This window comes from Macrotis lagotis, chromosome 2 (assembly GCF_037893015.1).
Source record: "Macrotis lagotis isolate mMagLag1 chromosome 2, bilby.v1.9.chrom.fasta, whole genome shotgun sequence".
Lineage (NCBI taxonomy): Eukaryota > Metazoa > Chordata > Mammalia > Peramelemorphia > Peramelidae > Macrotis > Macrotis lagotis.
The window spans coordinates 43410047-43423073 of record NC_133659.1 but is presented as its reverse complement, the minus strand read 5'-3'; the positions used below and the strand labels follow the sequence as shown (position 1 = coordinate 43423073).

Genomic DNA, 13027 nt, shown 5'->3' with positions numbered 1-13027 from the left:
ATCTTGACTGGAAGGGGTCTTAAAAACTATGTTGTTCAAGCTGTATTGAAAGCACAAATGTCCTAGTCATGATGAAAGTTGCATTTTAGGAAGATTAAATTTTCAAGTACTGACAGTAGGATGAGTCAATAGTTTAAGTTAATTTAATTCAATTCTATGCACATTTGTTACATGTTACATTCTATGTATGTCACATTCATTTTGGCCTTCGATAAAGGAGGACAAGAACAGGGGCGGCTAGATGGCTCAATGGAGTCAGGAGGACCTGAGTTCAAATGCGACCTCAGGCACTTAATAATTGCCTCACTGTGTGACCTTGGGCAAGTCACTTAACCCCACTGCCTTGCAAAATAAAATAAGGAAGAGAAGCAACCAACCAACAGGCTATGTTATAGGTACTAGGGATCCCTATGTGCTAGTGATGCAAAGACCAAAAAACCCAAACACACCGTAATTTCTTTCCCCGAGGAACTAGCATTCTATAGAGGGAAATATGGGCATCAATGAACAATTAAAAAGTAATTTTGGAAGATAAAAGGGTATTATTATACATGAAGTAATGAGATTAAGAGTACTGGTGAATTTAAGCAAATTTTGAAAGAATGAGAGAACTTGATGGCAGACTGAATATAGGGGTGAAAGCTGACATTAATATCTCCATTCTGGAAGATTGGGAGAATGATGGTACCACTGAACCACAGAAATAAGGTTGGAAAGGCTTCATTTTTAGATAGAAAGACAAACAATTAATTTTGTTTTCAACATAGCCAGTTTCATAGTGGAGAGTGGGGCATCCAAGTGGAGATAGCTTGTAGGCAATTGGAACCAGGTGTTGTATTATCCAATTAATTTCATTTCATGTCATCATTTCACTGTGTACAATGAATACTACTTTAAAACTTTTTTCATGGAGGGGATTATAATCCTTTCAAGCTTTAGTAAGTGAGTAAGTCAAACTTTAGCCAAAGGATAGAAATTTATGCATGGTTATTAACTATGAATCTATTATAAAGTTGGGATCAAAGGAAAAGAAGGAATAGAAGATGTTGCTTTTGCCCATTTCAAATGGAGACTCAATCTTGTTTTATTTTTATTTATCTTTTAAGTCTGGCAGCTCATCATGGAAAAAACACTTCTGGGGGAATAATCACTCTTCATTAATGAAATTAAAATTTCCATAGCTATAGCCAAATTTACTCAGAAGAAACTCAGATTCTTCTATTGGGAATGAAGAGGCTGGAATAGAGACTGACTGCTAAGATGACTGTTAAAATGCTTCCTTATTTTATTCAAAGTCCACAAGTTTTTATTAAGCACTTTCTATATTCTGGGCAGGATCTATATCTGGGAATACAAATATAAGCAAAAAGAAAGACAGGGTTTGCCTTCAAGGAGTTTACATTCTCCTTAATTGGTTTCCTGATAAATAAGGATTCAAAGAGAATTTCTATTCACAATGCTTGGCTGGCAATTTCATATTTTCTTTTTAGACTATTTCATCACCAAGAAAAACATGTAGTGTCTTTAGGGAAATCAATATACTATCAACTTTGTTTCATTAAAGTTTAAACTCTTAGAGAATATGGATAAAATATTTTATAAGGCACTCAATATGTTTTTTACTAAAGGAATTAAAATCATCTTTGAATTTAGCCCCAAATCCTCAGTGATAAAAAAGTAAATAACAAACTTACCTTTTCACCAGAGATTCCAGTTATACCAACTTCTCCTGGTAAACCAATAGGTCCCTTTGGGAGAAACAAAATGGAGTCCAGATTCATATGCTATAATACAATGTACTAAGATGACCAAGAAAACACTCCATCATGAATTACTGGTCTGACTGTACTGACAACCAAAAATCTCCAGGAATTTGTACCCTTCTCCCTATTCAATCAACTTGGAATAATCCAAGTACTATTTTTTCACTTTTTTCTAATTATATGTAACAATAGCTTTCAATATTCATTTTTGTAAGATTTTGAGTACTAAATTTTCTCCCTCTATCGCTTCCCTCTCTCCAAGCTGGCAAGTAATCGGGGCAGCTTAGGTGGTGCAGTGGATAAAGCACAGGCCTTGGAGTCAGGAGGACCTGAGTTCAAATCCCGTCTGAGACACTTAATAATAATTACTTAGCTATGTGACCTTGGGCAAGTCACTTAACCCCCATTGCCTTACAAAAAAACCAAAGATAGCAAGTAATCTGATATAATTTAAATATGCATAATCATGATAAACATAGACAGATAATGTTGTGAAAGAATAATTAGAACAAGAGGGAAAATAAAAAAAATAACAAAAAAAAATTAACAATTAAAAAAGTGAAAATTGTATGCTTTGATCAGCTTTAAGATTCCATGTACATTCTCTGGGTTTGGATGGTATTTTCCATCACAAATCTGATGGACTCAACAGTATAATTTTTAAGGTGTCATACTATCCAAGTTGCTATGAGTGCCACCACTTCTTTTAGAAATGAAAATCAAAATGATATTAAACAAATTCTTTGATTTTTTCTTTTCTTGAACTTCAAAGCTTAGTTATCTCTTTTCATGTTAGTGGAAGTGAAGTAGGGAGCATTTATTTAGTATTTTTAAGTATGCAAAATATTTTGCATACTTTAATTTTTTCCTCACAGGGACTCCAAGAGATAAATATTTTTTTTGCCCATTTTACAGATTAGGAAATAGAAGCACAGAGAGTTCAAATGCCTTGGCTAAGGTCACTAAGGTCAGTCTGTGACTGAAGTAGAATTCACATTCTGGTATTTCTGACTTCTATGTCTTATACTCTATTCACTGTGCCACCTAGATGCCTTACATCAATGATTAGAAAAAGTAAATGTGATTAAAATACAAGAGAATTCAGTTACAAAATGGAGTTCTAGTAGTTATGGGGGAAATTGCTTAAATTTCAATGTGAAATTTTTCCTATACAAAAAAAAGCAACAAGAAAAACCTAGAGTTAATAAAGTTAAATTCATAATAATGTCATTCAACATAAATGGTGAAATATGATGGGAATACTAATGAACCAAATGATGGTTATAAATCCTGAGATTCTCATGGAAAAATCATGATGAAATTTGAGAAATGGTACTGTATTTACCCAATAAAAAATGGGTAATAATTGTCCTGAGTCAGCTTTTAAAAGTGGTATAATGTTTTCTCTCAAATTACATATCTATACCTACAGATATATATGTATATATATATATATATATATATATATATAAAATCTATCTATCAATCTATCATCTATTTGTCTCTGTCCATTCATTTTCTATCACTCTATCATCTATTTCCTTATCCATCCATCTACTCACTCATCTCTCTCTCTCTCTCTCTCTCTCTCTCTCTCTCTCTCTCTCAAATCTTGACTTTGGAAGATAAATGTAAGAATTCAAGGATACCAGGTTTTAAAATTTAAAATGTCCCTATGTGCACTGTAGCCTCCTTTGTTTTTTATGATGATAATGGTGGAGAGTAATAATGGCATCATAGCTTTTAGAACATCTTTGAACATTGTATTAATAGTCCTCTGAATGTGGGATCTTGGTCCCAATGAACAACAAAGGAATTTACTAATAGAGGAACTGATCTTTATCAATCTTTAAAATTTCACTCTCAGGTCTGAAAACCACAGGAAGTTGTAGCCATTTTAAAAGATGTCTAATAAATTCTCCCTGGAAAAGCAAATAAAAGAGTTGGTACAGTTTGTCTTTTGCATTCAAAGAAAGACAAAAAGGCATTTCAAGGGACATGGTTATCTCATTCTATAATGATAATTTACATTATGTAAAAAAAATCACCATGAAAATAATCACTCAGATGCTTCTGAATCTATTATAACAGATAACTTGTTTTAATATTTAATAAATATTTTAAAATATTTAATAATTTTAATCTTGTAAACCTCTTACCCATTTTTGGGCAATGAAACTTTTTTTTAAGGTAGTGAACTTTCATGAAGAGTCTTCATTGTAATCAACATATACTTTGACACTTAGGATCCTCAGTACAAGAGCAGATTTTTTTTTTTTTTGATGCAGTTGTTTACAGTTAGAATTTTTTCTTTGGAATGCTATTTGCACATATCCTTTTACCCAACAGGAAATGGGTCTCATGTCAGAAACATTGCACAGACTCCTAAGTAATATTTATAATCATTCAAAGGAGTTAATAAAAATGGAATCATAATAAAAAGTTATAGGAAGTGCCTTTGACTTTATTATATCCTGAAGGAACAGTATTATACCAGACAGTTTCTCTGTAAATTTCAGGCAATAATAATCCAAAACTAATGAAAACTGTGAAAATTACTAGAAAGATTAGAGACATACAAATAATACAGTAACAAAATGATTATTACCTGCATATAACCAAGACAATTTCACATAATATGAGCAGCCTGAGTCAAATATATGTTTGGGAAATGAAGAATCTCATTCTTTTTGGTTTTTTGTTCTTTTTAGATTTTTGCAAGGCAATGGGGTTAAGTGGGTTTGCCAAAGGCCACAAAGCTAGGTAATTAAGTGTCTGAGGCTGGATTTGAACTCAGGTATTCCTGACTTCAGGGCTGGTGCTCTATCCACTGTGCCACCTAGCCGGCTCTGAAGAATCTCATTCTTGACAAACTTTCTCATGAGTAGGTTAAAAAAACTTTCTCTAAATAGTATTTCTAAAATGTCACAAATAGGATCTTATATGAATCCATTCTGTTTTGAAATTTTCACCTTTGGAAAACAGTACCAAACATTAATATGTATGTATCTGAAACCTTCCTACATCAGGTATATAGTAAAATAATAAATATGAAAACACTGAATTTTCCTGATTCTATTATAATTTTGTTTATGTTTTTGCTTTTCTCTGCAAGACTAAATTAGACTTTAAAAGAAAACTAAAAAGAGGAATTTTTAAATTTCAGAACAATTTTCATAGTAACAATATTCTCTTTTGAATCTTTCTCCAGTTTTCTAGGTCTATTTTGATCTTAAAAATGAGTCTCAGCCAATAGCAGTATAATTTGAGTTGTTCCATTATTGTATCAGATAACTGTTTCTCAGGACAATATGCTTCCATTAAAATAAATTTGAAAGACACTGTTAGAGATGAATTTTACATTCTTTTTCTTAGTTTTACACAATTAAAATTCCCAGAATATTTCCATTCTATTTTCTGACTGAATATTTTGTGCTTGTGACAAAACAGGAATTGTAATTCAGCCCTTATCCATATGCTTATGCAAATTGAATCACAATGTGGTCAGCAATGTAATATTTACCTGTGGAGGAGATTAATCTAATTCTGTAATACTATGCAAGGCTGGCACTTGCATTATGGGTTAGACTTCTTAATACATTTTCAAGTTGGGAAAATGGCAGCAACTTACATCTTCCAGAAATTTTAACAGTTGTCATAAATCACAAATATTTGCTGTACATACTTTATGGAGACATTACAGCTTCCAAGTTTGAAGTAAATCAATAGTCCAGGCTATCTAAAACATTATCCCAGTGGAACAGAGTAATAGAATTTTAAGACTGGAACTCCAGTCACAGGAGAGGGAAAATTCTAGGCATGGGACAGTCAGTGAAAAGGTATGGAGTACTATGAAAAACAGAAAGAAGACCTCTATCACAGAAAACATACATGAAATCAAAGTGTAAAAATATTGCAAATGTAGAAAGGGACTAACTTGGGAAAGATTTTAAAAGTCATAAAGAGGATTTTGTTTTTTTTTTTTTGGAGGCAATAGATGGGGAGTGACATAATTAGACCTATTCTTCAGAAAGATCCATTAAACGAACCAGGAAAGGGAGAAACTTAAGACAGGGAGACAAACCATAAGATTAGTGAAATATTCCTCTTATGAAGTTATAAGAGTTTGTCCCAGGCAGGTGCTGATTACAGATGAGAAAAGAGGACATGTATGGAAGGTGTTGCAAATGCAGAAGTGACAGAATTTGGCAATAGATTGGATACATGGCATGAACTGAGGAGTAGAGGATAACACCTTGACTATGAACTTGAGTGATTTGAATGGGCCCTCAACAGTAATAGGAAAGTTCTAAAACTATGAGAGTCTGAGGGGAAAGATAGTAGGTTCTGTTTGTGAAGTGTATAGTTGAAGATATTTGTGAGATATCTGATTTGAGGTGTTCAATAGGCAGTTGGAGATTTGAAAATAGATATCAAGAGAAAAGTTAAGACTAGTTAAATAGATCTGAGAACCATATGTGGGAAGATGACAGTTGAAATTGTAGGAGTTGATATCACTGAGATAAACTACAAAGGGAGAAGAGAAGATGGCCCAGGAGATATGTTTTTTTTTTGGGGGGGGCACACATGGGCAATCAGCATGACAAAGATGAGACCAAAGGAACCAATATGGAGTGAAGTGAGCAGAATCAGGAGGACAATTTATAAAATAACAACATAACAATAATCAATCATAATTTGAGAGATCTCATGATGAAACAAACTTACCTCCTGATGGTCTCAAAAATATGAACTGAAACTATTTTTATATAGTCAATATAAGAATTTGTTTTATTTGACTACACAAGCTTATGACAAAGGTTTTATTTTTCTTGTTTCTCAGTGGGGGCTTGAGAAATAAATATTTGAGAAATAAATAAAAACAAAAGAATAGCAAAGTAAACTGAGAAGGCAATATGAGGAGAAGTAGGAGAGAGAAGTGCCACAAAAACTTTAGAGAAGACTGAACATTCAAAAGAAAAAGGATCCACAGAGAGGTCAAGAAGGATGAAGGTTGAGAAGAGGCTGATGGATCAAGGGAATACTTTGGACAGAATTGGGGATGACATGGTCAATCTTTGGATACAGTTTTAGAAAAGCATTTAATAAATTCATTCTATGAAAGTAGAAAAAAGATATTTGGTTGTACATTAATACAGTTAGATAGATCCATAACATTTGATTGACTGGACCCATTCATAATTCAATATCACTTTAGAAGAGGTCCAGTGGAACTACCCAGTGATCTGTACCATGTGTGATTTCATATTTTCTTTAACTGTGAAATACTTGCATTATTTGATTCACAAGATTACAAATACTAAAAGGTTATATAAATATAATGAATTATTTTTAGTTCTAAAACATTCTTTAGATAAATTTCTTCTCTTCTCAATGGAATATTTCTATCTGTGTTTTTCAGTCTTCATAAAAAATATTTATATTCTTTACATCTTTTGTCATCTTCTTGGTAGAGAATGCAAATTCCTGAATGGTGGTTTTCTCTTCAAGTATTTTTTTTTTTTGGATTTTGGGATATGATTTAATGAGAAATGGCTGTCATCCCTAACATGGAAGACCTCCAATCTAGCCCTTCCTGACTCTTCCCACCTTCGAAATTATAGATTAGTTTCCCACGTTCAGGAGTTTATATTATGGAAATTTTCAGAAACTTTTATAGGAAAAGAGCTGAATAAGCCTTTGCCTATCTCTTTTCCTTATCAGAGTTAGGTACAACTATTTTCAACTGTAAGCTTCTATGAAAATGCTGCTGGATACACACACACACACACAAAAACACACATATACACACACACTGGAAAGGACTTTGGGGATTGTTTAGTCCAACCTCATTTTACAGATGATAAACCCTAGAGAAATTGGATGATTTTAGCAAAGTCAAATGGTTTTCCAGTAATCACATACAACTCATAAATGGAATGACAAACCATATTCAAAATTTATCAAACAAGTCAAAGTGAATCAATTAAGTAAAAGGTGATAGATATGAATTCCATAAACAATCTATGCCATAAGCATTTCATCAAAATATGGCAAAACAGAAGGGAGGCTAGGGAGTGTTAACTTCAATATGACTGGTCACTTCTGTTCTTCAAATCTTTGGGTGAGATATTATCTTGATAAAATGCAAACTCCTCAGAATCTAAATTTATCCACCATCTGGCTTCAACATTTCCCGGATCATTTCAGGTTTCTCTGCCTTCTACATTCAAGTTAAATTTACCAAAAGAACTACTAACTGCTCCCTAAAGTTACCATTTGCCAAACCCTCATTCCTAAAATGTTTTTCTCTTTTCATCTCTGCTTCTTGGAGTTATCTTCCTCTATGAATTGGCTTAGGTATCACCTCTTCCATCTCTGCTCCTCTTAGTAGTTACATTATATTTACTTCTCTGTGAATGTCCTATTTATGAGTTGACTGTAAGCTCATTGAGGGAGAGACTCTTTTGCCTTTGTATCCCCATGGTGCTTCCTACATAGGAAGAATTTAATAGTTGTTGGAGTGTATTGACTTACCCTTATTATGCAAATATTTACATACTTCAGTCAACTCTTTTCTAAAAGCTGCCAGAAACCCAACTACTTGATGTCTGCAAACATTTTTTTTCTCTGTTTTCTCTCCTAATAGGTACCTCTAGACTAGAGCTTCCATTGTTAACTTTCTTAGGAGGACCTGCTTCAGTGCAACTCTTTACAACTGGACAAACAAACTAGGTATAAATTAATATTTGAAGAATTAAATTAAATGTGGATTCTTAATTTTCCATAAGGTTGAGACACAACTTATTAAGTTTTAAATACAACTACCACATTTTCTCAATTCATGGCAACCAGGAACATGAATAAATGAAAATTTGTCTGGATTTCATGCTGAGAATTTCCTAGCAATCCTCCCACTGTTTCTAATGAAAAACTTGCTGACACTTTGACATAAAAGAAATACGGGTATTTCCACTGAAGAACAGCCAAATACCCTTAAGAAAACCAAGATTTCTTTTTTGAGTATAACTGTCTGAGCTTCTTCAAATGGTCTGCCAGGTAGAAAACTTTTTTTTTTTAAAGGTATTAAATCTGTATTGCATTTTAAAAATAAAACTGTTCTGTTCTAAGCTGACAATAGCATTGCTCTATATAAACACTCTTTGAAAATCCATGGTGGGGGGAAGGGGAAATGAAAGAACAGTTTTAGGAAATTTGGCAGCCATCATGTTGCTGTGGCATTGTGATCCTATGAAATTTAAATACCAAAATAATTTTAAAATTATGCAGCAAGAATTTGTGCCATTGTGTTTTGATTTTGGAATAATTTGTTTTTCTATCGAGTGCTCTTTGTTCTCTAAAGGAGAGAACATGATTAGATGCCCTAGGAGACTTTGATATACTTACTCCCAGAGTGGAATGTTTAGCTCCTTCCCTTTCATTTCTCCAAGCCTATCTTATCCTTGTTAGTCAAGAATAAGGTCAACCTTTCCTCTCAACTTTCCTGTAGCAGTTTTTCATGATTTTACTTTCAATAGTGCTATTTGTCCTTAGCCACAGAAGCACAGAAGTCTTCAGAATCCATCTAGTTCACCCATCTTCCTTGATAATTCTCCTCCAACAATGTGCTTCCGATTTTGCCTATAAATCTCCAGCAAAGAGATCTCCACTTACTCCTGAAGCAGCCTATTTCTTTTTTGGTAGATCTTGAATTACTAAAATATTTTTTTCTTTATTGAGTCTAAATGTGATCCTCTTTAATTTATACCTATTGTTTCTAATTCTGTGCTCTGTGACTAGGCAATACAAGAATATTTCCTCTTCTGAGTGTTAAGTCTATTGTGCCTCCTTTGCATTGCCAAATATTTTCTTTTCCAGGCTAAATGTCCCCAGTTTCTTAAAGCCACATAAGGTATCATGACATGTTCTCAAGACTCTTTACTATCCTGGCTATCCTTTACTAGAAGACTTTCATCTTATCTATCCCCCTTCTAGAATTTAGCAGGCACCTAGAATTGATCACAATACTCTAAATAGAGTTTGACCAGGATGGTATAATTATTATCATCTTACATGTTCTGGACCTTAATATTCTTGAAATACAGTCTAAAATGTCACTGGGGAAGGGTGGGGGAAGAGGGAAATAAGATGGCAAAGTAAAGCAGGGACTCTGATGAGCTCTAAATTCTAGAGTGGGAGAACCTACAAAAAGACTGAGTGAAATAATTTTCCAGCCCAAGAAACTTGGGAGGGATCTGCCACACCAGGGTTAGAAAGGTCCACAGTACAGCGTGTCACAAAGCAGAGCAAACCAGCTTCAGCAATCTAGGATCAGATTGTTGGGCACCTGGGTCCCTGGGGGTGCCTGGGACCATGGCAGCAGGCCTCAGGGGACTCCCCAGGGGACCAGGAACAGTCCTGGGGAGCCACCTGGCTGCTGCTTCCAGTGCTCAGTTCATGGAAGGTAAGGGGAGTGGGGGGTAGATTGCAAAGGTCTCTTTGCTATCCCTGAGACAGGACTCTGCTGCTTCACCCATATTCAGATCCCAGTCTCAATCTGGGACCCCAGTCTCTGGAAAAGGATCAGAAGCAAAACAGAATTTCCTTCCTGCAGGAGAGCAGGGACCCTTCTCACAATTCTAGGATGAAAGGAGTGCTTGTGATCACCCACAGACCAGAGTACAGGCCAAGAGAGCAGTCATAGCTGCCTCTCAAAAGACCTTGTAGGAATTGAGAACTTGCAGGTCTTTGGGGACATCTCTGAAAATAGCTGCAAAAGCCTCAAAAACTTGTGACAGTGTGTCCTTCACCCTAGAAGCAGTCCCACCTTAACAAAGAGTTAAAAATCAAGTCACTGAGGAAATGAGCAAACAACAAAGGCTGGGGAAATGAGTAAACAACACAAGAAAAAAATCCAATCATAGACAATTACTTTGGTCCTCTGGGGGATCAAAATATACACTCAGAAAATAATAAAGTCAAAATTTCTGCATCCAAAGAGTTAAACAAAAATACCAATTGGTCTCAGGCTATGGAAGAAGTCAAAAATATTTTGAAAATCAAGTAAGGGAGGTAGAGAAAAATTGGGAAGAGAAATGAGAGTGATGAGGAAAAATCATGAACACCAAGTCAGCAGCTTGGTGAAAGAGAAACAAAAATATTTCTGAGGAAAATAACATCTTAAAAATCATTATGGGTCAAATGGAAAAAGCAGGCCACAAGGACAATGAAGAGAAGAATGCCTTAAAAAGAGGAATTGGTCAGATGGAAAAGAAGATAAAAATGCTTTCTGAAGAAAATAATTCCTTAAAATATAGAACGGAGTTAAGGGAAGTTGGTGGCTTTATGAGAAATCAAGGAACAATAAAACAAAACCAAAAGAATGAAGAACTAGAAGAAAATGTGAGCTATCTTATTGGAAAAGTAACTATCCTGGAAAAAAAGATCCTGGAGAGATAAATTAAAAATTATTGGGATACTTGAAAGTCGTGACCAAACAAAGGGCCTAGAAGTCATTTTTTTTCCTGAAGTTATCCAGGAAAACTTCCCTGACATCCTAGGAAATTAAAAGAATCCACTGATAACTTCCTGAAAGAGATCCCCAAATGAAAACTGCCAGGAATATTGTAGACAAATTTCAGAACTCCCAAGTCAAGGAGAAAATATTATAAGCAACCAAAAAGAAATGATTCAAATATTATAGAACTAGAGCCAAGACAACACAAGATTTAGCAGCTTCTACATTAAGGGATTATAGGACTTGCAATATGATATTCCAAAAGACAAAAGAGCTTGAATTACAGTCAAGAATCAACTACCCCAGCAAAACTGAACATACTTTTTCAGGGGAAAAGATGGCCATTCAATAAAATAGGGAACTTTGGCCAGAGTTGAACAGAAAGTTTGATTTTCAAGTACAAGACTTAGTTGAAGCATAGAGTGGGCAGATGGGAGGGGCAAATTAATGATATTAAACTGCTTGTATTCCTGCATGAGAAGATGATATTGATAGCTCATATGAACCCTCTCATATATTAGGGTAATTAAAAGGAGGATATACAGACAAGGCACAGGAAGAATTGAATTTGAAAGTATATATTAAAAAGATGGAGTTAATGGAGGAGAAAGGAATGTACTGGGAGAAAGGGAAAGGAGAGTTAGAATAGCTTAAATTATTTTACTCTAAAAGAGACAGGAAAAAGCTTTTTTAGTGGAGTAGAAGAGGGGAAAGGTGAGGGGGAATGAGTGAGTCTTACTCATATCAGAATTGGCTCAGAGAGGAATAACATACACACTCAATTGGGTATAGAAATCTATCTTACCCTAGAGGAAAATAGGAGAGGAAAGGGATGGGAGAAGGAGTAGTGGGGAGAGGGGGTCATAGATGATAGAAGAGAAGGAAGATCATGGGAGAGGACAGTCAAACACAACACATTTTTGAAGAGTCACAGGGTGAAAGGAGAGGGTATAAAATAAATGGTATGGGGAAATAGGATTAAAGGAAAATAGCTAGTAATAATAGCATCTGTGGGAAAAGAACATTGAAACAATTTCTCTGATAAAGACCTCATATCTCCCATAGAACTGGGTCAAATTTGTAAAAAATAAGAGGCAATATTTAAGTGATAAATGAACAAGAGATGAACCAGATGAGGCTATCAACGCAATCTATTTAAATTTTTTTAAAAAAATGTCCTACCACACTCATGGGAGAAACGTGGCTTGGAAGAATTAGGAGGTACTATCTTATACTTATTGGACTGGTTAATAGAATAGAGAGAGAAAATGACAAATATTGGAAGGGATGTAGGCAAATTGACATACTGATGCACTGTTGGAGGAATTGTGAAAGGATTCAGCAATTCCGTAGAACAATTTGGAACTATGCCCATAGGGCAATAATACCACATCTATTCTTTGGTCTAGAAGTGTACCTCTAAATGTATAGTCCAGAAGAGGTGAAATAAGGGAAGTACAGAATCTATATCTATAGGGTTATTTAAAACAGCTCTTTTCTGGTGGTAGGGAGCTGGAGATTGAGGGGATGCCCGGCAGGTGGGGAATTGCTAAACAAATTGTCATATGTGATTGAGATGAAATGCTGTTTTGTTATGGGTAATGATGAACAGGATGCAATCAGTATAAAACTTATACAAACAGATGCAATAGGAAATATATCTTTTACAAAGTAACAGTAATAGTGGAAGATGATCTGCTGTGAATGACCTACTTTTTCTCAGTAATGTTGTAACCCAAGAGAACTT

General features: G+C 34.7%; 1 protein-coding gene across 1 annotated transcript in view; it reads right to left on the bottom strand.

Moving 5' to 3' along the window:
• Positions 1-13027, bottom strand: part of COL24A1 (collagen type XXIV alpha 1 chain) — a 380712-nt gene that overhangs the window by 135499 nt on the left and 232186 nt on the right. The window contains exon 25 of the mRNA XM_074221770.1: positions 1695-1748. Coding sequence (XP_074077871.1) covers positions 1695-1748 — 54 coding nt within the window. The remainder of the gene's footprint in view (positions 1-1694; positions 1749-13027) is intronic.